The sequence below is a fragment of the Mustela nigripes genome, chromosome 2 (genome assembly GCF_022355385.1).
Source record: "Mustela nigripes isolate SB6536 chromosome 2, MUSNIG.SB6536, whole genome shotgun sequence".
Taxonomy (NCBI): domain Eukaryota; kingdom Metazoa; phylum Chordata; class Mammalia; order Carnivora; family Mustelidae; genus Mustela; species Mustela nigripes.
The window spans coordinates 124,678,671-124,705,528 of NC_081558.1; the positions used below are offsets into that span (position 1 = coordinate 124,678,671).

A 26,858-nucleotide genomic window follows, 5' to 3' on the forward strand; every position below is an offset into this window, starting at 1 on the left:
GTGTGCATGTGTGTAAAAAGCCCAGCAAGCATCTTTAGGTGGAAAACACACAATATGAATTTTCAAAATCTTCCCTTTTCCAGTGCTTCAAGTCCCTTCAGAACAAATTTAAAAGCCATGATTGCTTTCCTTTGATTTTATTATGAAATTGGAAGAAATGATTCCTTCCTTTACCACCTTGAACTTCCTAAATTTCTAGACCAAATGAAACACCCGAACCATTTCCTCTCCTAGTCTTAACCAAAATAGCAATGCCTGACACAGAGGGGATGATAAAGAAACGTGATGATCTGTGATCTCCCCCGGAACAAAATTTCATTTTATAATTTAGCTATACACATTCCTCACGGTGTTTCTTCTAACCTATTAGGCTAGTTTAGGAGATGCCATTTAGATCACCTATATCGCTCTAACCTGACCTCAGGAGAATTGGACAAACAAATACATTTCTGAATGGAAATAAAGAGAGAATATGGTCATAAGAAAACTGTAGGATTTAGTATCTTTCAATGAGTTTCTTTCTCCCTAATGCCCTGTCTCTCACTGAATGCTCTGATTCCCACATGGGTCACTAATATAGGGAGAAATGGTAAGACCGATGTCCAATTGCTTTTTCCTCATTTGCATGCCACACGCCATGGGCAGTGTAACCCGTGCAAATTAGAGCGGCTACGCTTCTGCAGTGCTCCCCTCTGCATTGCCCTGAAAGCATGTGAAGTCGAAGGTAGTCAGAGATCCAGCCCCACTGCCTGCAATGTGTCTCGTGATTAGATACCACACCATCACATCCATAAGGCTGAAGACCGCATCATACTCATGGAAACCTGAAAAATGGTCCCTTCCCTTTTGGTGTTTGCACATTCATTTCAGTATTTCTCATGAGGGTTTCTGCCAGGTGACTGATTTTAAACAAAAGAAAATGAAACACCTGTCGTTCTGGAAGAGAATTCAATAATTCTTTTTTTTTTTTTTTTGTTTTTGTTCCGTTGTTGATCCTCTTGATTAACTCAGCTCTGGGGCTATAAATTTCAGCGGCACGGGGCTTTGGGGCGGGCCATTATTTGATGTGGTGCCTCTGCTCCCCAGGGAATGATGACACATCAAGTGAGCCACTGTGGTAGCTGGAACTATGGGAATTGCTCTTTTCTGTGACTGATGCTAGATTTTGGTACAGTAGCAATCAAAGAGGGGAAAGGCCATGACCGTGGCTTGGGCAGGAGTCCCAAAATCCCGGGGAACAGTTGCTCAGTCATGTGTTTTCCCCTTCACTCTGAGGGTGACCTATGTCACCTTCACAAAATAAAACGAGAACCCAATGTTTGTATATATGTGTCCACACAGAGCGCACATACACATATATACGCATGTATATTCAGAACTGAACCGTCTCAGTCTAGCCATTGGTTTTGAACAAAGTCTAAATTTACTTCATCTTTTTTTTCTAGTTTCTCTGCGCTACAAACATCGTTTTCTTCGCTCCATGCAGCCACTATGTTTGTAACAGTTCTATCTAGAGCTTTCTTTTCTTGTTGCTTAAGCTGGAGCCCTGTGTTGCTGAGAGATGTGACTTTGGTCGTCTCTACAATTCATACGTGCCAAACGAACTTCTCTTTTGTAGGATCTGACGGCATTAGCCAAAGAATTACGAGAACTTCGGATCGAAGAAACAAACCGCCCACTGAAGAAGGTGACTGATTACTCCTCCTCCAGTGAGGAGTCGGAAAGTAGCGATGAAGAGGAGGAAGATGGAGAGAGCGAGACCCATGATGGGACAGTGGCTGTCAGTGACATACCCAGACTCATGTAAGAGAGCTGCTTTTTACATGTCTGTCGGGGTGGGTGAGGTCTGCAAACAGAGAGGACAGGAAATAGGAATTAAATGGAAGATCATTTATGGGTCTCTGGCAGGATCAACGGACTTGAGTTTTTATTAGAGCATAACCCTACAGTTACCTCTCTCTACAGACACTGTCCCTTGGAATACACATCAGAGCTCCTGCCTGTGCTTTATCCAACTACTCTTGCGAGATTGACTCTCCCTTTGGTGACTCTCCCGTGGTTCTTGTCATCTCCTGGGAAAATGATATTGACAGCCAGACTGTTGGCACGTCCCTGTCCCCGTAGAACTCCAAGAGTGAGATTATGGGCAATGACACTTAGGAGTTAAATTTAACGACAGGAGACATATTTCATCCTCCCCTCCCCGCCTCCCCGCCCCCACCACCAAGGGAAGAATGCGCGGGAGAGCAGGGGTTAGCGTCCCAGCGAAAGGTTCCAGAATCCAATCATCCTGCAGAGAACCTTCTGAGGGTCTGACTTAAATATATCCCTGTTATCATTTTCTTCTTCATTGTCTCTCTTATGTGATCCTTTTCTCTATGGACTGTAACTTTCCCACACCACCCCCTGCCACGTTCTGTCCTTTCCTTTGCAGTCTTTGTTTGCTTATTCATACCTGAATTTATGCCTACCTACATTCCCCTTATTATTCACTTATGTTATGCTATAGCCTTTACTTCTTTTCTTTCCTTTGTTTAGTCTCAATATTTCTTTTTCTTCTCTTCATTGGACAGGGTCCTCTGAGAGAATTCCTCTGCCCTGTTGCTTCTCTAGTTTAAACAAACAGATTCAGACAGTCACACTCACATGCATTTCTCACTCCCTCCCCCAAACAAACACAAGGTGCTGTTGCTCTGGTTTGGTATAAATTTGACAGAGTATGACACGGATGGTTCCAATTTGCTCTTCACTCACTTCCATTTCTTTGGCTCTGCTACCGAGCCAAAGTCATCACACTACACTGACTCCCTATAGAGAAGATGCCATTTCGGGTCACAGATTACTGTCCTGTCCAGCAGAGACCAGAGGGAGAGGGCTGGCCTGTCTGCAGGGAATGTCATCCATTGATTAACAGTCATTACGTACAAGCAATTCTGAGAAGCGAATCCAATTATCATAGCTGAAAATTTATACTTTTTGTTCTGCTGATGATTACGCAGTTATTGACAACCATAAATACGTTAAAATATGACATTTGAAACAAATTGCATTTCATTGCTTTTTTAACGGCAAATAAAATTGTTCTAGAGGCAAAATCACTAATCCAAAACATTTCTGCAAAATATGCTGGTCCTTTCAGTTTTTATCTTGACTCAGCAGTGGTTAATTTTTCTAACAGATGTTTTGAATTCCGTTTAAGCCCTGAGCCTACAACTATTAGGGTGAGGGCTGGATTATGACTTTAAATATTGATAAAACTTCCACTCTGTGTTCTATACCAGACTGAGGGCTTTGAGACAATCAGCAAGGGCACACACATGCATTCTGCCTTGTAAGTGTATATCCTAGTTGAAGAGAAACAAGATTATATGCAGAAACTTCAAACTAATACAAATATTTGGAAGAATGACCAAAACATCCTTGGGAGAGATGTTCAATCACATTTGGTTTTGAAGCCCAGTCATATTTTGCAAGGCTGTTGCTTGTGTTGATCTTGCTGTGGCTAAGGGCACATCCATTTCTTCCCACACTAAAGAAGTACTCACCTGTCCAAAATTGGTTGGGACAGGCCATGCTGCACTTCCCCTCTGCTCTCTGGCACTCTGCTGCCCCTTTGGAAATCACCTGCTTACAGCCCAGGCTGCACAGAGAGAGCCTGTACCTTCTGCTGTGTGGGCCCTGGATCTTGAGTGTCCTCCTACAGTTTCATGTAGTACTCAAATCAGGGTGTTTATTGTAGGTCGTCTCCCTGTCGGGATCTGAGATCCCCAAGGGGGAAAACTGTGTCGCACTCCTCTCTCTCTACTCTTAACACCTTGCAGGATGTCTGGCATAGAGTTGGTCTTCAGTGACTTTGATTTATATTTAATTGCACTGAAATTAAATTGCAAGTCCTGGCTTCCTAGAGTTTATGGCACAATCCAAAAGAAAGACATGTTCACAAATAACCGTCATCAAGATAGAGGGAACGTGGGACAATATTAGAATCTCAGTCAAGGGGAAATTGAAGTAAAGGCACAGAAGGTTGTCTTTGGTAGGAATGTTGGGCGCCTGGGGGTAGGGAGGGGGTGGTCTGGACTAGTAAAACCAGACCAAGAAGTGTGAGCTTTATCATGTGGCCGTTGAGAGCCACGGAAGGCCCTCCTGGGCTGAGAAGTAACAAGATCAGTGCTATGTTTGAGAGAAATCACTATGACAAGATAATCTATAAAAAGAAGAGGCTCGACACTGGTAAAGCAATTCAGAGGATCTCTTGCTATCATCCAGAAATAATGAATGCGCTATCACTGAATGCGTATAACGGAGGCAAAAGTTGACATGGCTCTGGAAGAATTGGTAAATATTAGACAGATTAAAATGATCATCCACTAAAGAGCATTTAAAATATTTAATGGTATAGGAGATCTACTCAGAGACAAGGCAGGAACCTGCCTTGTCTCTGAGTAGATCTCCTATACCATAAAATACAAGTGTGTGGGTGTGTATATATGTATTTATTCCAGTTTGGTAAATACATGCATTTTTGTGAATATAAAATGTATGCAGTTTGTTCTGTGATGGCATGATAGTTGTATACCTAAGAAATTGCACTGTAGTAAAAAAAATTCATTATAAAACAATTGTTTCTTTTAGAATAGGATATTTTAGAGTTGGAAGACTTCTTATATACATTCTAATCTTTTTTTTATTTTCTATTGTTAAGCTAAGCCTTTACATACTATGCTATATATTTTTATATATATTTATCCATTATATAGATTGATATTTGATATATGTATCTTGATTTTATATATATATATGAACTGTCTTGACATATATATATATATCAGAATATATATATATAATATCTTGATATATACATATATATATATCAAGACAGTTCATTGCCACGAAGTGTATACAAAAAGAGCTTCTCAGAAATGGAGCCCAGCCATTTAGACAAACGGCTATAGATCCTAATGCTCAAAACAACATCTTTTTTTATCGGCCATGCTGGTTTCCTATTTATAGTATAAGGTAGAACCTATAAGAGTGTACATAACTAAGATTATTTCCCTAACTAACTAACTGCACTATTTCCCAATGCGTCATGAATAGACCAAAATTATGAAAATGATTACCTCTGGATTATACAACTATGAGTGGTTTTTATTTTATGTAGATCCCCAGTTTTATGATGAGCATTTACAATTTTTATAATCAGGAAAAAAAAAAACAGAAGCTTTCTAGAACTAAGCTGATTTGTGTCAGGTCAAGCAAGCCGAAGCAGCACCCTCTTGTGTCAGCGTCTTCCCTGGGGTGTCTGCGCCTGTGTCAGAACAGTACGTGCGAGGCAGTCTTAACCATTAGGACCATCTCCTGGCAGCATAGCCCTGGAGTGGCGTGCAGTCTTATCAAATGCTGTCTGGATGATGAAAGCCATTTATGGTGTGTCCTCTTCATTCTGTTATCGCAGGAAAGCCGTGGTTCTGACGCCGTGCCCTCCCCGGCTGTTGTGTGCTCCCCTTCCTCGCTCATGGTCCTCTCTGCCCTCCTGTCCATTTTTCCAGTTCTGGTATTACTAGTGTTGTGGAAGCGTGGCTTCGGTCCTGCTGGATTCTAGTGCCCTGCGACCCCCTTCATCTCTGGGGGCTCATGATCGCCTCAACTTATACTCCAGCCAAACTGACCTGTCAGTTCTTGCAAAATAATGCCTTGTACTGGTCCAGCTTTGTGCCTTTCTTGTAATGAGCTCTCCCTCTGTTTTGCATTCCCACGTACCTCGTGCCTTGTATTTGAGTATTCATGTCATGTTTTCATGCTCTTCCAGATGCTAACGTCTTTGGTTTCAAGAGCCGTGTCTTCCTCAGCTTTTTTCGTTTTGTTTTTGTTTTAAAGAGAGAGAGAGAGAATGCATGGCAGGGAGGGGCATAGAGAAAGGGAAAGAGAGAATGAGAGAATCTTAAGCAGGTTCCATGTCCAGTGCAGAACCCAATGTGAGGCTCGATCTCACGACCCTGAGATCATGCCCTGAGGCAAAATCCAGTCAGACGCTTAACTGACTGAGCCACCCAGGTGCCCCTTCCTCAGCTTTTCTATCCACTCCCCAATCCCAAACTAAGGGTCATTCACAGAGCAGGTGTTCAATAGATGTGTACTGAATTGAATTAAATCAGTACCTACAGGAACACTTTGACAAATCCCATTAGAGGAAATTACTGTTCTAAACCTGGGGCCTAACCACAGTAAATTTCCTATAGTTTTCCTTCTAATCAGTGAAAGTGTTTTGTCTTGTTTTGTTATAGTCTTTATAGGAATTTGGACAACTAATTGTTCCCACCCTGACTCTATTTGGAAATAATTTTTAGGACAAAAGGATTACTTTAAGTATAAAATGTTTTCGTTGTTTTGGCCTGAGTGTTTTTTTAAATCATCGCCCTTTTTTTTTTTTTCATTTTTTTATTGTTAACAAACTTTGTTTTTTTAGAACTGTTTTAAATTCACAAAAAAATTGAGCAAATACCCATTACCCCTCCTACTCCCTGCACACTGTTATCCCTATTATAAGTGCAGTATGTTCATATGTACTTAATAAACCAAAATTGATGTATTTTAATAGTCTGTTCAGATTGCCTTAGTTTTTACCTCAAATCAATTTTTCTGTATCAGGATCCCATCCAGAATACCATGTTACATTTAGTTATTTAGTTACTGTATCTATTTAGACTCCTGTTGGCTGTGACAGGTTCTCAGACTTCCTTTGTTTTTAAGGAACTTGGCAGTTTTGAGGAGTACTAATTAGGAATATCATAGAATTCGACTCTACCGGAATTTATCTGATGTTCTTGTCATAATTAGATTAGACTAAGGTTATGGTTGGAGGAGAAAGATCACAGAGGTCACGTCATTTTATCACTTCGTACCAAGGGTAAGTACTATATGACTTGGGACTCTTGGCATTGACCTTGATCATCTGGCTGAGGTAACGTTTATCAGATTTCTCTACTGTAATATAATTTTTCCCCCTTTCCACACTTTACTCTTTGGAAGAAAGCCAGCATGCACAGCCTGCACTTAAGGAGAGAAGACTTCCATTCCTTTAGGATGGAGTCTCTACATAATTTATTTGAAATTATTCTGCCGAGATTTATCTCCTCTCCATTTATTCACTTACTCAGTCATTTTATTTATAAGAACATGGTTATTTATTTTGTACTTTGGATTATGATCCAGTACTTCATTTTGCTGCTTGAATTGTTCCACCTTCAACCACTGGAAGCTCTTTCAGTTGGCTCCTGCACCCCTGTGCAGACATACCCCAATTACTTTCTAACATACCCCAATTACTTTCTGACACTGTAAGGGGTTCCAGGCATATCCTGTGTATTTCTTGTTCTAGTCCTGGAATCAGCCATTTCTCCCGGGGTCCTTGATTCCTTTCATTAAAAAATGGTATAAGAACCAAGATATGGGCATGGCTGCTAGTGTATCATTTCTTGTAGGCCCTTCCAGCTGACCGAGCAAGGAAATGTATATGTGTGTATTAACCCATTATGTACATGTATCTACAAGTGTTTCTACATATAGCCATCTGTATGACATTAAATAAAAGTTTATCCTGATATCTCCAACTCTGACCCATGAACACATGGATCATTCTAGCGCCCCCCCCCATCCTTACTTGGAAATTCCCACACCAACAGTGGGAAACCGCCAGCATTTGTTTAATTGTTCACATGGATAGCAGCGTCAGAATGCTTAACCTGTATGCCCACGGGAAACAACTGCAGCCGTTAGAGTTCCTTTTACCTTTAGTCTTATGGGACTCTGTTCATTTCCAGAGTTACATATGTCAAATTTTCCCCATTCCCCTCTCAGTGAGATTTTTAAAATATGTTTGTAGTGCAGTAAGATTCTCTTTTCACAGTGTGCCTTCTTTCCCGGGATTCACCAGCCTCCTATATGATGTATTTTTATTCACATACATCAAATTTCACTCTCCATACTATAAAGGTCAGTGACATACCTGAACAAATGTTTTGGTCATCCTGTAATTACAATTACAAGAAAATTATTTTCGCATAGCCTGTATATAAAAGTGATCCAGGGGCGCCTGGATGGCTCAGTGGGTTAAGCCTCTGCCTTCGGCTTGGGTCATGGTCTCAGGGTCCTGGGATCAAGCCCCACATTAGGCTTTCTGCTCAGCAGGGAATCTGCTCATCCCTCTCTCTGCCTGCCTCTTTGCCTACTTGTGATCTCTCTCTCTCTGTCAAATAAATAAATAAAATCTTTTTAAAAAATTACTTCTTTAAAAAAGAAAGTGATACAATGCTGAAGTTACTTTTCAAATTTTAAGAAGATAAATCATTAGTTATTCAGGACACTTTAAACATGGTAATAATTATTCTCATAGCTGATTGATCATCAATTCATAAAGGAGCGATCTCTTGCCAATGAACTTGAGTGAAATGTTTGCTAGAGTTATTAAACAAAGCCTTTGTTGACTTATAAAACATTTACTGGATGTCACCTGCCTGCCAGGCACAGTGCTTGGCTCTGAGGATGCCAACAGTACTGAGATCTGATCATTGCAGGACTGTGTGTTGAGTGCGTGGTTAGAGGCATGTAGAGGATAATGTGGAAGCAGAGTGGAGAGTCACCTATACCATCCCAGTGGGGCTGGTCTGGGGTTTGGGAGCCTGGACTGTAGTTTAAAGCATGAGGTACCCAGAGGGAGGCAGAGAATGTAAAAGAACCATTCAGGAAGATAAGATAGACTAAAGTTGCCCAAGTGTTTTGGTAGCATGATATGTGTAGGAAACTACTAGAAGGCACATCTTGTTCAAGTTAAAAATGGAAGGTAGGTTTTGTTGAAACCATAAGCTAGATAAATAGGCGAGGACCAGATAAAAGAAGACTTGTAAGCCACAGGTTTATCTTATGGTTAACTGGGAACTGCTGAAGTTTGAAAGCCTGACATGGTCAGGGGAGCAAAGAAGGATGGAGTGGAAGGGTCAGGAATAGTAGACAGACAAGAGGTCAAATACCCAAAGTACCAAAGAGCAGTCATTGAACTTGAGAGCTAAGATTTGACTTAAGGAGTTTCCTTGAGACGCTAGAAGTCAAATATAGACAGCAATAATTTGAACAGCGAACGTTAGTATTTGAAGGAAGGTACCACGCCTTTTAAAAAGAATTCTGGGAGTGCTTGGCTGCCTCAGTTGGAAGAACATGAGACTTCTAATTTCAGGGTTGTGAGTTCGAGCCCCACAACAGGTGTAGAGATTGCTTAAATAAATAAATAAACTTTTTAAAATTTTTAAAAATAAATCTGTAGAGAGGTGATTTGAAACATACAGAAGTCTGTAGGAATTTTCCATAATCAAATGCTGTTATTGGTAACAGAAAAATTAATGATGTTGTCAATTAATACAGGGTACACAGAGTGAGCAAATATGTATAAAAGGTTCATAATAAAATAGACCAATTGTACACACCAGAAAAACCTTAAACTACTTAAGAGAAATTGCTCACCATTCTAGACAATTGACCAAGGAAGAAATACAGATTATTGTATTTTATTCAATCAATAAGGACTATTACTAGTAGAAATGATACTTTTAAAAACTCAAAACAGCACAAACTGTTCACCATAAAAATTTATCATAAATTGAACAATTCTTGGTTATAAAATTTTAAATATAAAAATGGACCTGGGAAAAAAATAATCTCAGGGAAAATATGGAGCAAGAGTTCAAACTGTCAGTGGCTCACACTATGCCCTTTGTAAAACTTGCTATTGACAGGTGAATCAAATCTTCTTAATAAAATTGACACCTTTAGAACCAATCCAGACAAACTGTACTTGGTAGAAGTAGTGACCTCAGAATCCTTTGAAAGATGTTATGGATAACAATTTTGATTGGCTTACTGAATCTTTGTTATAGAATCTACATAGAAAAGAATTGGATCCTATGATGATAATTTTACTTTCATAGTAATGAAAACAAATAAATTGGCAAAGAATTTAACTGAAGCATATTGAAAATTGATCCAGGAATTGTCCTAATGGAGTTAGTTCTAGAAAATATCTTTTTTAAGAAAATTTCACTTATATTGGCATATTTCTGATTAAAATGGGTAGAATCAATCATCATCAGGGTAAAAAAATATATAAGTGGGCCAAAATATCTTTGATCTTTGAACTCCCATGAAACTCTCTGATGGTGGAAAGGAACTCAGTTGCACACTGTCAGCCCGATGGTGGCTGCCACCATCCATGGAGCTTCTGACAGAGGCAAAGAATGTCTCAGTGAAGAAGGGAAGTGACCCCTTCCTAGAAGGCATTGGCTCTTTATAAATGCTTCATTTATTGAATTATTTGTATCACACAATCTTGTGTGGTGTGATAAACAAACATTGAAGGCAGCTTAAAAAACATACATACAAGGTAAAAGAAAATTTCAAATAAATGAGCGACATCACAGTTTTGACAACTATTCTGACTGCCCGGTCTAGCGATATGTCAGGCATTCATTGCAGTGATTCCTTTTACCATGTCTCTGGGACACGAGTAATGTCTCCTTTCTGGGAATACAGTATTGAAATTGCTTCTTTGGAATTTCTTCCCAAACACATTGGTCCTAAAGGAAATTTAGATTCATTCAATCCACTGCTCCTGTTAGTAGTTTCGGCGTAAGTGTCTTGCTATGCATTTCTTTTTTTTTTTTCTTAGTGTGGACTCCTCTTATCTTCTCACTTCTTTGCTTGGATCTTTAACATATGTCTTCTCTGTCCCAGAGATGTCAGAAATCTGGTGTGTTTCTTCTTTCTTGAGTTGAATATTTCATCAAATGTTTGGATTTTGATAGGATCTAGGAGACCAGAAATGTGGGGGGTTTTTTTTAAATACTTTAGAAACAATTAAGAGAACAAAATAGTAAAACATATAATTAAAATACCTAATGAGAGAAACAAGCCTTGATGCCTTTTTTATTTTAATAAACCCGCACTAAAAGAGAGGCACCTGCGGGTGCCCAGGTGGCTCAGTCAGTTAAGCGTCTGCCTTTAGCTAAGGTCATGATCCCAGGGTCCTAGGATTGAGCCCTGCATCAGGCTTCCTGCTCAGCCAGGAGTCCGCTTGTCCGTCTGCCCCTCCCCCTGCTCATGCGTGCACTCTCCTCTCGCTCTCTCTCAAATAAATAAATAACATGTTTAAAAAAATAAAAATAAAATAAATACAGGGTATCAGTGAGGCCCACATTGGAAACTGAAACCCTGTGGACGAACTACGTCACCTACCTGGTTCTCAGTTTTCCTTAATGATAGATATGCCCCAGAACACATGGAAAACATTAGTCTCTGCTCTAAGGGCATATGTCAAGGTCCTGTTACCTTCTCCATTACATCTTAAATGCAAGAACAAGCTGTAAACATACACCACAGTGTGGAGTCATTAGAGGGTTTTAAAAAGTATTGCGTATCGGTAAACAGCCTAGCTGATGGATGTCCTGGTAAGCCAGAATGCCCTTCGTTGATATTCCTTCTCCATAAATAGTAGAAAACCCATTTATCAAACAATTGTGTATTGCACTCCTTCCCGCTCTGTGCTCAGCTGGATGCTAGGTGTACAGCAATCAGCAGACAAGACTGCCCTCACAGGGGTTATGTTCTAATGAAACAGAAGGCAAAAGTCGCAAGAGACTCAAAAAGATACAGAGTCACAAACTGGTGAGAACGAATAGGAACAGGACGGAGGGTGAAGAGAAAGAAGAGGGGTTGGTGGGGTAAGACCTCGATGCTGAGAGAAGCCTTCTCAGGGGAAGTTATCATTTAAGATGAAGTGTGGATACTTCAGTATCAGTATGAGAAAGGCAACCAGCCAAGAGCCAGGGTGGGAGACAGTTTTCCAGGCAGAGGGAACAGCATGTGCAAAGTGCAGGTTAAGGTAGCCTGCTGGTGGAAGAAGGAGTAGGGAAGACTTGGAAACCCTGCAGAGCCTGGTGGGCAGATTCAGGCAGTTTCGTCCTTGGAGAGTCGGAACCTTGCTCGCTAGGGCTGCTGCACAGAGAGCAGGCGGGGAGGGGATGCTGCAGAAGTGGACCGCCCGTTCAGGACACCCAGAAACCGGCATTCCCTAATCATACATTGGTGTTAATATCGCTCCTTCCCATCTCAGACCCACAGGAGCCCCGGGAAACACGGAGCAGTACAATGTGGGAATGGTAGGCACTCACGGGCTGGAGACCTCTCACGCGGACACTTTCAGCAGCAGTATTTCAAGAGAAGGAACCCTGATGATAAGAGAGGTAAGTTGGTATAAAAGCTGTGCAGAGGAAGTGCATTTCTTGAGTGGTTTTGGTATTAGAGCTTTTGCAGAGAATGCTTACGACTTGTAGTGTAAGCCTTGTGGATGGGGCTGGGCGGGGCCACCGGCGCTTCTCAATGGCTGAGTGATTTTAATCGTCCATCACCTCCTTTCCTGTATCCTTCTAAGCTTCTGCAGTGTGATTTAATTACATTAGTCCAGATTCTTCAGTAGGAGCTATGCAAATCGAAATACGGAATTTGAGCCTGAGGATAAGAAAACTGGCAAAGCCAGATGTTTCCTACAGCAGGAAAACAGAAATGAATGATCTCGCTCAGCAGTATCCGAGGCCTTGTTATGCCTCCTCCCCTCTTGGCTTTTTCCTTGTGGATTTTATGTAGAAAATGCCTACAAGTTCCAAGAAACGGTGATTTCATCTTATCTAATTAATTCAACATTAAAAAGGCTATTAAGCTATTTTGATGAAAGAACAAAGAAATATATAATCTACTTGGAAATGTACCTTGGCACTATGTAGGATTGTGTTTTTTTAAACTTGAGGCACATCATTTCCCACAGGCAGCCCGTCCTCACGGCACCTGTGCCAATAGGAAGGGCCTTGACAAATCAGAATTTGTCTTCTTTTCTCTCTCACTTCACTGTCCTCATGCAAGTTTGACACCAAGTCTTTGCCTGGGAGGAAAGTAATGGCTGATAACATTGGGCAAAAATGACTTGATGTCTCCCTGTGTCTGTGTTATCATCTATAAAATTTCATAAACAATAGGAGATGACTCATAAGATGACCGGGAGGATTCAGTGAGTTAACACGTGTAAGCATTCAGTTAACGTAAACACAGTGGACTCCTGAACAACACGAGTGATAAGAACTGTGTGCATCCGCTTACACATGGATTTTTTATTTCAATACGGTCTCATTCTGTAACTGTATTTTCTTGTCCTTATGATTTTCTTAATAACATTTTCTTTTTTCCAGCTGACTTTATTATAAAAATACAGTGTATAATACATATCCAGAATATGTGTTAATCAACTGTTTGTGTTATTGATAAGGCCTCCGCTCAAGAGTGGGCTACCATAATAGTGAAGCTTGGGGGAAGTCAAAAGTTCGATTCGGATTTTCAGCTGCCCTGGGGGATGGGGGGGTCAAGGCCCCAGTCCCTGTGTTGCTCAGGGATCAACTCAATATTATTTTATCTCCCTGTCACCACAGAATGGAGTTCGTCTGTTACTGGTTATAGCTCCCCACTCTTGCCTCTGAAACAATGTATATCATCTGTCATTCTTTAGCCAGGAGAGTTTGGGAAACCATCAGAGCAGGCTTTGCTCTCCCAAGAAAGAAAGGAACTGTAGTTTTGAGATGAATAAGGCCTTTGAAATAATAATTGGCAGTTAGGCTGTAACTGAAAGAGTATTTCACAAAGCAGCTTGCTAGAATCTCATTATATGGCCTTGCCGAATCTTTGAGGTAGGCTTTAAAGAGTCCTATCATGTAAGCCTGAACTAAGAAAGGGACTTGGCTGCCACAGTTGACATTACATGGCACTGGCTTATAAATCTCCCAGCGTGGTGAGTGGAGAATCCCAATGCAGGTGTGGAATGCTGCTATCACTCTCTCTTGCTACTTGGAAAACTTGAGGGAAAATGTTCCAGGGTGAGTTACTCTCTGACTCTAAATAAAAGAACTCTGATTTCTAACGCAGTTTACAGTTGGCTTGAGTCTTTATGACAGAGTCGGTACCTGGGAGACTATCAAGAGGCACATTTTCAGTTCAGTTACCAGACATATCCAGAAGGCTCCATGTTATTTAAAGCACTCCAGTATTTTATGGCCACAGCCAGTGACTTTGAAAACAGCACTTGCCAGTGTCTTATATGAATTTGATCTATGGAGGGCCCAAAATCTTTTGTCTCTCAGTTTCTAGAATTTTTGCCAAAAGTGGACTTTCAAAATAACAAACCTTGAGTTGGAATCCATTAAAGGAACAGGTGTTAAAAAGTTGAATGCAAATAAAAGTATGTCCCTGACAAAACAATAAGGAAAGAAAAACTCACCATAGAACTTAGCTTATAGGGTGCTCTCATTCAGTTCCCCAAGATGGACATCAAGGAGAACTCACTTATGTCAGTCAGCATTCTCACTTGAGTGGACAAGATGGTTCTGGTGGATCCTGGCTCTATGACCCACTGTCTTGCCAAGATGCACAAATTTAGTGCATATTCAGGCCCTCTGGTTTTCTTTCCCTATCCTATGACCCTATAGGACCTTTCCCTACTCAATTTCTAGAACCCACCAACACCAGCTGTTGCCTCCACTTTGTCCATAGGGACCCATCTGCCAGAAGAACTGTTTTCCCTTCCTCACTGCCTCCACTGCCCACTTCTTACCCAGCAAATTCCTATGGGTCTGGCTCAGCCTTCCCTTTCTCCTTGAGACCTCTCTGGGGCTCCATGGGCCTCTGTCTGTAGCATCTTTCTTACTGACCAGGTGGTAGTAGGAAGTAATCAGAAAAATAATCCATTTAAAACAACGTAAGGAGGGGGAGAAAATGTGGGGTGTGTATCAGAGATAGGGGCATAAAAATTCAGGGGTGTTTCATACAAGGAATCCAAAGGCAAAGAGTAAGTTGGAACTCTGTGCAGGGTTAGAACCAAAAACGAAAAAGCATCAGGAGTCCAGGCAGCTTTCACACGCCCATCCCTGGCTCCCTCACTTCCTGTCTCTCCTTACCCTCATCTCTGCTTTCCTCGATGCCTGTCTCTCCTTGGCCTCACTTCTCTTTCCTCCAATTGCTCCTTTGTCCTTCCTACTCCACAGACCTGCTTTGTCTCCACTACATGCACGAGCTCCCACTTTTCTCCCTCCCCCACCAATCACAAGATCGGGACCACATCCCACCCAGTTCAGCCGTCCAGCAGAAACCGACCAGTGTCTCTCGGCCCCAGCATTAGATGCAAAAGGGAATTTGATTCTGCGTGGTTCAGGTCCACTCCAGGTCTGATCAGCTACGGCCGAGAGCAGAGCCACGTCGTGTGACAACAGCCCAAAACATCTGGGCTCTGCCACCAGGCCGCCCCCAACTGCAGCCCTTAGAACCCGTGCCACTTGGAGCTGGTCAGCTGAATTTTTGCACTGCAGTTTTTCCAGCTGTGAAATGAGGATAATGAAAGCTAACCCGTGGAGTTATCTTACAGATTGTGTGGAATACTGTACCTAAAGCATTTGGCACCGTCCCAGATACATGCTGTTGGTCAGAACATCTTAGTGCCCACCCCCATGGGAATGGTGAGGCTGGAAAGACTATAGAAATTGCTGGGCTCTGCAGGGAGGTCCTGGGAGACAGGGCTGTTCATTTATCTGTGCATTCCCAGCAGAGTGCCTGGCACACAGAAGGTATTTAACTCTGAGCTGCTGGGCGAATGGACAAAAGGATTGGCATGGGAGAAGATTCAGGGTTCTCCCTGGATTCCTTCAGGCTTCTCACTGTCTGGGCCTTTTCCCCATGTTAAGCCTCTTCAGGATCTTCTTTGATAAGCAATGTGTCTGCATCCATTTTTGGCTTGAGGCAGAATGCTGGGGCTGGAATCGAGAACCCGTGAAACTCTAAAGAGATACCATGTGTGATTTATGCTACTGGGAGATTGGGGAGAAATGGTTAAAGGAAAAAAAAAATCTTCTCAGTATTTGAACAGAAGTTAGAAGGAAGGAAAAGTTGCCCAGTATACATAAAATTGGAGACATTGAGATGAATCAGGACTAAACCCCATAAATGTCATTTAGAAGAAAAAGCGTTCAGTGCTGAGAACAGGCACTAGTACCTGGATAAGCCCCGGTGCAGAAGGAATCCAGAAACTACTCCTCACTGGGGCAGCCTACAGGCCAGGAGTGTGCTGCCAAGAAACAGAGCGTGCCTCTGCTTTCCAGTTATTTCTCAAACTCCCTGGCAATACCCATTACATGCATCCTTTCAGGAACTTGGGAATCTGTTTCATCATCTACCCCCTGCCCCAATCGCTGCAAAAAAATTGGCTCCTTTCACTTTTAGCCAGAAGCAGGTACCGAGTGGTCCTTGCAAGACCAGGACAGGACCTGGAAGGGGGAAATCAGGCCAGTGAGCCCATGCCAGCCATCAGGGGAGTGCTTCTGCCTGCCCCGATCCTGGCTCTTTCCGCCATGTTCAGCAAAACACGTTACACTCAGTAGGCACTCAGAAATGTTAGGTGAATTAATGAATGAAAGCAAAGGCAAAGAAGGGACTCCTTACATGTCACATCTGCTCTAAGAAACCTCAGTGAGCTGGTCGCCTAAATGTTAAGTCAGGAGGCACGGTACTAGCCAGGCCTACAGTGTGGGCACTGGCTTTTAGGAAGCAGAGTTGTCTTTTAATCCTGTATTTCTTCCCTGGGATTTTTGGGAGGGGGCTTTACTCTCCAGAGCAAAGATTTCCAAACTTGCTAACAGTTTTGCTAACAGTAAAAATTTTAGAGCATGCCAAATAATTACAATGTTTTTGTTTTTGTTTTTGTTTTTTTAAGAGGGAGAGAACCCACACATAGGAGTTGGGGGAATGGGGGAAGAGGCAAAGGGAGAGAGAGAGAGAGAGAATCTTAAGCACTATGTGGGGCTCGATCTCACAATCCCGAACCAAAATCAAGACCGACTGAGCCACCAGGGGCCCCATAATTACACTGTATTTATTTCTAAATCATGCATGTGTTCTACTACGCATATTGTATGTTTTTTAAAAACACCTTAAAGGATATTAAAAAGGAGTGCTATAAACAATATTTCAAATGCTTTGCTAGTCATGATGACTTCCATTTTTTTTATTTATTTTTTATTTATTTTCAGCTTAACAGTATTTATTATTTTTGCACCACACCCAGTGCTCCATGCAATCCATGCCCTCTATAATACCCACCACCTGGTACCCCAACCTCCCACCCCCCCGCCACTTCAAAACCCTCAGATTGTTTTTCAGAGTCCATAGTCTCTCATGGTTCACCTCCCCTTCCAATTTCCCTCAACTCCCTTCTCCTCTCTATCTCCCCTTGTCCTTCATGCTATTTGTTATGCTCCACAAATAAGTGAAACCGTATGATAATTGACTCTCTCTGCTTGACTTATTTCACTCAGCATAATCTCTTCCAGTCCTGTCCATGTTGCTATAAAAGTTGGGTATTCGTCCTTTCTGATGGAGGCATAATACTCCATAGTGTATATGGACCACATCTTCCTTATCCATTCGTCCATTGAAGGGCATCTTGGTTCTTTCCATAGTTTGGCGACCATGGCCATTGCTGCTATAAACATTGGGGTACAGATGGCCCTTCTTTTCACTACATCTGTATCTTTGGGGTAAATACACAGGAGTGCAAGTGCAGGGATTTAGGGAATTCTATTTTTAATTTCTTGAGGAATCTCCACACTGTTCTCCAAAGAGGCTGCACCAACTTGCATTCCCACCAACAGTGGAAGAAGGTTCCCCTTTCTCCTCCATTTTTTACTACACAGCACTATAATCGCTTATGAGAAATTCAAAATTAATACCAGACATAAACCCATAGTTTCATATAATCTGTAGATTATTCCAGTACATTTTTTGGTAACTCCTATTAGATCTGATTTATTCATCATTGTTTTGACCTCATTACTGATAAAGAGCCCTGTGGGTCTGGTTGATATCATCTCTGCATTTTCTTGGGGTACATGGTACATGAGTGGATTCTTAGCATTATCTCACCCAGCCTTTTCATTTCAGCAATATTTTAGGTCATGTGTGTGTCTTATGGATTTGTGTCTTGTGATCTGATAATATAATCTGCAAGTTCAGGTAACTGGTGTGCTCACAGGCACACACATAAATATGGCAGAAAGAGATAATGTGGATGTGGACCTCGGGTGCTGCCCCTCCACCTGCGTCCAGCATTCCTGTCTTTCCCAGGGAAACCCCACTTCCTATGTGGCCCTGAAGGCCCCTCACGCAGAAGCAAAAGGCCCCATGGTCAGTCCATATACTAAATAGTAGTGAAGTTTAACTTCTTTATTTTCTTAGTAAAACAGAAATGTGAATGTTATCTTCCTACAGACCCCCGTTTGACCTTCCATTTGAAGACCATTGTGCCTGTGTTGTGTGGAGGGTGACATTGCTCTGTGGCCTTGGCCTTCTTTCTCTAATCCCTGTCTAATGCTCCCCATGTGTTGTGCCCCCTCAGACATCTGGAGAGAAGAAGCGATCTGGCCACAGTGACAGCAATGGCTTTGCTGGCCACATCAATCTCCCAGACCTGGTGCAGCAGAGCCACTCCCCAGCCGGGACACCAACGGAGGGCCTGGGGCGCGTCTCCACCCATTCCCAGGAGATGGAATCTGGGACTGAAGTAGGTGCTGGGCAACAGCCTCAACAGCTCTGTTCTCACTGGGTCGGAAGAGGGGAAGGATGGGAGGTAGGGAGCCGGCTTCAGGAATGAGGCCTCGCTAAGCTCCCTGAAATGTGTTCAGTTGGTTTCTACTACATAACTACTTCTATAAATACTTTAATAGGGGAAAATCACAGAAAATTTACAAATACTTTAATAGGGGAAAATAAAGGAGTAAATCCCCTTTAATAGGGGAAAAGCACAGCAGTAACTGTTATCAGATATCATCTGGCCCCAAACCTATTTTTACAGATGAGAATATTGAGGCTCAGAGAGGTTAAGTGACTTGCCCAAGGCACACAGCTGGTTTGTGACAGATCTCTGTAGAACTTGGATTTCCTATCCCTAGGCCAGTGGAAGAAACTTCAGCCTGTAGAGATCCCAAGGCCAAGTTGAGGTTCATGTTTACATCAATTGAGTCAAACTAAGTTGGACCTAAAATGAGGTTGAAATTATTTGTTAAATGAAAAATAAAAAATCAATAGATAGGTTCTCTGAGCATTCCTCTTCCTGAACTCCAAATTGCATGAAAAAGGGAGAACTGAGAAACTGTCTTTCCCATTAGAAACAGTCCCCGGAAGCAGCGTGAATAAATCCAGTCGGCTAGGCAGTGCTCGTAGGGGAGGTTCTGCAGGCTTGAGCAGTGGAGGAGTCCATGGTGCTTGGTCATTGCCGTGCGAATAGTCCCTTGTGTCACACGGACGCCCTGAAGCTAATGATGAAGCTCGCACAGTGGTGTTTTTGATACTGTCCACACACTTTTTATGATACACCCTTTGGATTCTAAAGCTGTTGAGCAGACGAGCTTTGTCTGCCCCAAGGGAAAGAGCACAGAGGTGTGTTGCAGGGTGCAGCATCTACTCTCGTGACTTCACGCAGCGTGGACAGGTATTCTCTGCCTGAACACCTCTCTCGGGACCAGAAAGAGCCCCAAGGGATTGGATCTGGTTCAGATTCTGCTGCTGCTCCAGTTCTGAGTGGGAGTATTAGTACCTGCCCCACCTCCTTCACAGACCTCTTCGAAAGACCAAAGGAGAGAACGTATACGAAAGTTTCAAGAGGAGCTGGACTATACGTTCGGGACAAAATGTTGTCGCATGGACATGCTTCCTTAGTTGGTTGCTGGTGGGGTTCGCTTTCCTTCAGATCCTGTGGTCAAAATGAGGTTGTTTTTCCTTCAGAGGAGAGATGAGCTCTGTCACCGGGGTCATCTTTACCATATGGCCCCAAATGTAATTTGCTCACTGCAGCTCTTACACTCTGACGATTAATGGGGCCCTTGCAAAGGCACATGGTGAGTGACCAGCTGAGACCGGGAGAAGCTGGAGAGAGAAGCACACACTTGGACTCAGGGGTTAGAGTGTGAACAGCTAAACAGATGGAAGAAGCGGTTATCATTTTAAAGCCCAAGTAAAATATTCCTGGCATCGTTCATTCCGATAGTGTTTATTTATCTGCTTTTCTTAATCCTCTTGCATATTGGTTAGTACGGCCTGGGGAGCAGCACTAAGGCCTCCTTCACTCCCTTTGTGGACCCCAGAGTGTACCAAACGTCTCCCACTGATGAAGAGGAAGAGGACGAAGAATCATCAGCTGCGGGTAAGCTAGAAGGCCTGGATGTTTTAGAAACAGCTTAGGTTTCCTTTCTGATAGATCTGATAAAGAAATGAATTATTGGTCCTATAGTTAAGCCATTTTCTGCTTAGGTCCTGTTTTAAAGGGAAGTTGGTTTTTGTTTTGTTTTGTTTTTATTATTATTATTATTATTTTTCGTAGGATTTCTAAAACAATTTCTTTCTCTCCATTTTTTTTTTTCCATCTCTTCTATTTTGCTTCTGGTAGGAACCCAGAGGTATCCAGGGGCCCTGGGAAAAGCTGTTCCTCAGAGACCTCCAAACTTACCACATACTTCTCAAAAGCAATTTCTGGGTACAATGCTGTGCACGCAGTAGACACTTAATAAGTGCGTGTCGAGTTGTGCGTGTCGAGTTGTGCTTCCTATCACCCAGGTCTGGCTGCTTTAGGGCAGAGTCCTGCTTTCCGGACTTATGCAACTCACTAATCATCAGGGGAAGCTTAGGCCAGTTTGTCAGTTGAGGGGACAGGATTTTAAAAGATAAATCTTCCTGTGTATGCTGTAGTAAATGGTGTGTTCAATTTTGTGAGATGAATATCTATTTTCTAAACTACCCAAGTCGTATCCATAAGTCTGTTTTACTAATGGATAAAATACTGCTTCTGTGAATGACTTACACTGTATTCTACTAAAAAAATGTATAAAATGTTCATAGTTGCAGCATTGACTTGCCTTTTCTATAATGCCCACTAAACAAGGAGAAATTATAGTGTTTTGACGTGCCTTCTCCATATCACCACTGGTTTTTTAAGATACCACTGACTTCTCTGATTCTTTTTTTCAAAGCTCTGTTTACTAGCGAACTTCTTAGGCAAGAACAGGCCAAACTCAATGAAGCACGAAAGATTTCAGTGGTAAACGTAAACCCAACCAACATTCGACCTCATAGCGACACACCTGAAATCAGAAAATACAAGAAACGATTCAACTCGGAGATACTCTGTGCAGCTCTGTGGGGTAAGTGCTGCTTTTTACCACTCATTAATAAATCGACCCTCAAACCTTAAAACATGGTGGAGCTTACCATCCGGAGAGCAGTGGTTGAATCATGGGGGTCAGAGTTCCGACTCAGGACTGTCTTGGCCTCAGGAGAGATCCAGGAGCAGTTTTACAAGTAACAAGAGTTGATACCCTCACTCCCAGGACAACAACATCAGATTCAGAATGACTTCATCACATAATCATGGTGGGCTAAAGTCAGTAAGAGAACGAGCTGCCACTTACCACACACCGACTATGTGCCCAGCACTGTGTGATGTGCCCGCACTCAGACTCTGTGATCCTCATGTAGCCTGCAAGGGGAGGAAGAGCCTCACCCCTAGTTCACAGCTAGCATCTTTGAGTGAATTTATAAACGCTAGTAGTGGCAAGATAAACCTTGAAAAAGACAACAGATGATGAATTTCCCCTTGTAGTTCAAATATCAGCCTGCAATGCCTGTGGAAATGATGCCTAGGTTTTAGCTGACTTCAAGCTCAGTTTAGGTGGGGCGAGATTCTATCCAAGTCCTGGCCTGTGTTACTGCAAATGTCATATACTGACGAAGGAAGCGTGTGGCCATCTGTATCCATCTAAAATAGCAGGCCTAGTCTGATGTAAGGAGTAAGGCTCTGTCCTCTGGAGAAGAGACAGGAGGCAAGATGGCCATGTTTAATATTCAATAATTTAAAGACAAAAGAACAGACATTTATGTTACTCAAAAACTAGATGAAGAGAAGATAGAGCGTTACTTATTCATGAACATAGTCCATGACACAGTGGACCCTCCGTGTGCATGTGTGCAAGCATGTTGCAGGGCAGGTGGGAGTTAATTTGCAGCAATTTTTAGGATGGCAGCTATCCAGACAAAACCACTTACCTGCTAGAAATTTTGTAATAGGGCTAAGTGCATGGGAGATGGGCTGGACCAGATTTAGATACCTGAGTGGTCCCTTACAGCCCTGCGACTCTCAGGCAGTTAACACCTTCACTGGCATTGGCTTGTCATTTCCCTGACAGCAGAAGCTTGAGTGTATGAGACATATGTAAACTTTGGTGTGAGGAGGAGGAAAGGCTTTTCTTCCAGTGAGGTATGGAAATGGGGCACTCTGCTGTATGTTGAAGGTAGGTAAGCTAGAAATCCGTGCATGAACAGGGGTGGGGATGAACCTTGGGCAAGTTTCGAGGTGGGATTTATAGAGAGCCAGGACAGCCATGGGTGTTACAGGAAAGGAATAAAGGCTAATTGTGCTGGTGTAGAAGCTGTGCCCAAGGCTTCTCGGGAGAAGGATTCTATATAGCAGACGGCACCCGGCCAGAGGTAATGAATGCTGCTACCACTTTATAAAAGAAGACTAATCTTGTTACCAGAGGGGCAGTGATTTAATTACTTCAGCCAAGCCCCTACTTCTTCACTCCCTACTGTAGTACCTACTTGCCCATTAGTTTATAGTAACAAGACACAGTTTCTTAGGCTTCACAGGGACCCCAGATACAGAAAGGCTGAAGCATATAAAAAGTCAGTCTTGGGGTGCGCCTTCAATTTGCAGGTGTGAACCTCCTGGTGGGAACAGAAAATGGCCTGATGCTTTTGGACCGAAGTGGGCAAGGCAAAGTCTATAATCTGATCAACCGGAGGCGATTTCAGCAGATGGACGTGTTAGAGGGACTGAATGTCCTGGTGACGATATCAGGTATGTTACTCGTATGTTGCTGGGATGACCGAGACCTCCAGGTCTACACAGGTAGGAAGGGCCTCACCTCAGTTCTGAAAAACTGTCCTCCCTGGCTGACAGTGATACGATACATTATAGCAGTGTAGCTGGAGTGAGATCACCCCTGTTTTGTGACTCTGGAGATACTGACCTCCGAAGGGAAACCTCTCACCTCTGAGCTCACCTCGCGATCTCTGAATCAGGCAGATGTACCACAAAGGCTCTGTGTTTATAGGCCTTTAACCTCTCCGAGGACTTAGCAAGGATCTTTTGAAGCCTGAGCTCTAGTACCTACTCCCAGGTGGAGAACATCAAAATGTAGGCTTCACGGAGTAGAAAATTCTGTAAGCAGAAGCTCTCTGGTCTCTTTTCTCTCAAGAACTGTTCTAGCTTATACTCCATTGGCGTCTCAGCAAGCGGAAGCGGACCCTTTGGGTGACTGAGTCTGCAAAGAGATTGGGGTGTGGGAATCATAACCACTACACTCTGCAGCTCTCTGGTTCCCAAAAAAAGAACTTTAAAGAAATATGGACACAGAAGTGAAGGCCTTATTACCGACAAGTTAACAACATAACCGGAAAGAGTCTATATTTATTGAAAGTTCTTTGCTTTCTGATGATGTTTGCAGGAGTTTAACAAACAATATCCCTTTTTCCCCTGCCTTCCCGTCTCATCCAGTATGAAACCACCATACCTCTGCACATTAGAACCACTTGAATGGATAGCAAGAACCCAGGATGCACCCAGGTGTGGGACAGAATTGCTGGGAGTAGGGCCCAGGGATCACTAGCTCCCATAGTGCCCGAGGTGTTTCTAACATGCAGCCAAGTTTGAGAACCACGGCTCTCCATTGAGCCATTGTTTCACAAAGGGAAAACACAGGGCTACTGGGTTCAGCCTTGAATAAATTTTAGCTGGTGAGCCATATTTCTGCTTTGAAAAATTGCCTTCACTTGAAGCTACCGTCCCCTCTTTCTTCTGCGTTTCCACTGAATGCTTAGAGTTTCATCTCTTTTTATTCTCCTCCAAAAGAGTTAGGCGAGTAAATTCTTCTTGTATTCTCATTTGAGCTTAATTCAGCGTAGTCTTTCTTTTCTTGTCAATTGCTTGCTTGATTGCTATGCCACCAAATCAGAATTTATAACGTACGTCTGCCACGCACCTACCAAACGGGGAAACGATGCCAGAAAATTCAGTCAGACTTCATTACATTGTGAGTGACATGTTCCCACTCTTTAAAAAATAAACACCTCCTCTTATCATGAAGTATAGGTGGGGAAAGAAGAGAATGAAAGTAGGAGCAAATGATTCTTGGCACAGAAAGGAGGAAGCACTGGCCTTTCTGTCCATCCTAGCTGTTAGGATCAGTTCTGGACCTTCGGCTACAAAGAGGAATAGTAACTGCACAGTGACTCCCTTAATTTATGAGTGCACTGTCCTGTCAAATCCAGTGTGCAATGCTTTAATAAATTTTCTTCTTCTCATATATGTCACATCTATGAAATATAAAGCATCTTTTGATGCCTAAGAGAAATCAAGAGAAAATAAGTACTCAGGAAGTATAACTCCCAGGCCTAAATGTCTGATCACTTAGAAGAGCCACCTCTCCCCACCCCCCACCTTGTGGAAAAGGAAGAACCACTCCAAGGAACATTCTTATCTGGTACTCAGATAATCTCACAGAGGATATTAAATTTTGCTCCTATGTACTCCTCAGCATTTTTTTTAAAGATTTTATTTATTTATTTGACAGAGATCACAAGTAGGCAGAGAGGCAGGCAGAGAGAGACGGGGAAGCAGGCTCCCCGCTGGGCAGAGAGCCCGATACGGAGCTCAATCTCAGGACCCTGGGATCATGACCTGAACCAAAGGCAGAGGCTTTAACCCATTGAGGCACCCAGGCACCCCTACTCCTCAGCATTTTTAAGATGGTCTTTTATTGTTGAATTCCAACTCCAGAAGCACTTTACCAAAGGGAACTTTGGTTTTTCCCAAGTACATATCTTTTTCTTTGCTATTTTTGTTTAAAATTTCTTGCAGTGATCTCAGAATCGTAAATGTGTCCACCGTTCTCCACCAAGCTCAGGTTGCCTTCATCAAAATTGTTTCTCTTGCCTCCTTATAATTTTTTTATTTTACTTTATTTTATTTTATTTTTGCTAGTCAGATAAAGTAAAACTAATCCCAGCTGTCATCTCTAAAGTAATAGGCAAATAAGAGGCTCCTCATTAACATATGCTGTTAGGTTAGAAGGTGAGGGAAAGACAGTGATGCATAAGCATGTTAAAATGTCCAGCTATCAACAACTCCTTCATGTAGTTTGATCTAGAATGTTCTGGAACTCTGACCAACTATTCCATTGAAGAATTAGGTCTTGACACTGCTCTTTGCATTTAAAAGAGAGAGTAAAAGCAGCTTGCTCAAATAAGAAATAACCTGAAGGTAAAGACAAATTATAAAATGGTGATTTGTCCAAAACACTTGGAGCTGTTGGCATAGACAACACTTTGATATTGCTGGGGACACTGGTTATTGTACCTTCACACACTTATCCAATTGTACATAAAATAAAAATAAATTAATAAAATAAAACAGATGAGGAAGGACTGAGAGAAAAGTCTGTCACAGAGGCTTGAAATTAGAGCTCTATTATTTCAACAGGAAAGAAGAACAAACTACGAGTTTACTATCTTTCATGGTTAAGAAACAGAATACTACACAACGACCCAGAAGTGGAAAAGAAACAAGGCTGGATCACAGTTGGGGACTTGGAAGGCTGCATACATTACAAAGTTGGTGAGTGTCAAGACATGGAATATTTTACTCAATCCTAATTACTCAGTTTAAGTTTCATTCCATTTGTTTTCTATTAGGTATTGATGATACAGTTGTTACCAGTTTGAGATATTATTGAAACTTTTAATTATACTTGCATTGTTTCCAAAAAGTTGGATTGATGAAGTTCTAAGACTGCATTTTGACTAGAGTCCTATGCTCCAGTTTAAACATTTATATACACTCCCTCCCAAATACCCATTAAAATGACAGTGAAGGAATAAAAATGTCCTAAACGCACAAGGACAAAGGGACCAGAAGAAGAAAAACCAGCAACAAGATACGTCAACAGAATTGAACAAGAATAGTTAGATGATGAGTAACTAACCCAGATGATCAAGAAATGCTCAATTCTATGTCTAAGTCATCAAGTTCAATCCAACCACTTAACAGAACCCAGAAAGGCCCAAAATCTGAGGCCCCAGATGTTATCTGAGATGGAGGTATATGGTGGAACTGAAAACAGAAGGATTATTGGAAGGGTGATGAGCCACGACTTCTCTCCCACTGCAGCGGAGGAGGAAAAGTTGGCATGGCCAATCTGAATTGTGGGAACATGGAATTGCCAGGACCCTCATGTACACACATACACACATCCCTTCTTCTCCCCTTTAGCTCCCATAATGTTGTCAGCCATACTTATATACCCAAGCAAGAGACTGAAAGATTTGTCTTTGGAGAAACAAAATGGCCAGAAAGAAAAGATGTCTAGGTACTAACATTGGCAGTGCCATGGGAAGCTTGCTATGTGACCACTGAAACCTGAAGCCCAGCAGTGGGTAAGCAGGGACATCCAGCAATAGAAAGGAAACTTTAACAGTAAGAAAGGACTTGAGAGGAGCCAGAGCTAATGAGGAGTGGGAAAAATAAAGAAGAAACTCTAATAACTTCAGAGAGATTAGAAAAACTATTTCCAGAAGAGAAGACTAGGGACCATTAAGAAGACACTTGGAGCAGGGTCAGTGGA

The 26,858-nt window shown here is 42.3% G+C and overlaps 1 protein-coding gene across 4 annotated transcripts in view; it reads left to right on the forward strand.

The window, feature by feature from the left end:
* The window catches only part of TNIK (TRAF2 and NCK interacting kinase), a 378,721-nt gene that overhangs the window by 341,592 nt on the left and 10,271 nt on the right, over nt 1-26,858 (forward strand). For all 4 annotated transcript variants that reach the window (XM_059391550.1, XM_059391551.1, XM_059391552.1 and 1 more), the window contains 7 exons: nt 1,619-1,803; nt 12,158-12,287; nt 18,524-18,688; nt 20,215-20,326; nt 21,150-21,320; nt 22,892-23,035; nt 25,718-25,852. In XM_059391550.1, the coding sequence (XP_059247533.1) occupies nt 1,619-1,803; nt 12,158-12,287; nt 18,524-18,688; nt 20,215-20,326; nt 21,150-21,320; nt 22,892-23,035; nt 25,718-25,852 (1,042 nt within the window). The remainder of the gene's footprint in view (nt 1-1,618; nt 1,804-12,157; nt 12,288-18,523; nt 18,689-20,214; nt 20,327-21,149; nt 21,321-22,891; nt 23,036-25,717; nt 25,853-26,858) is intronic.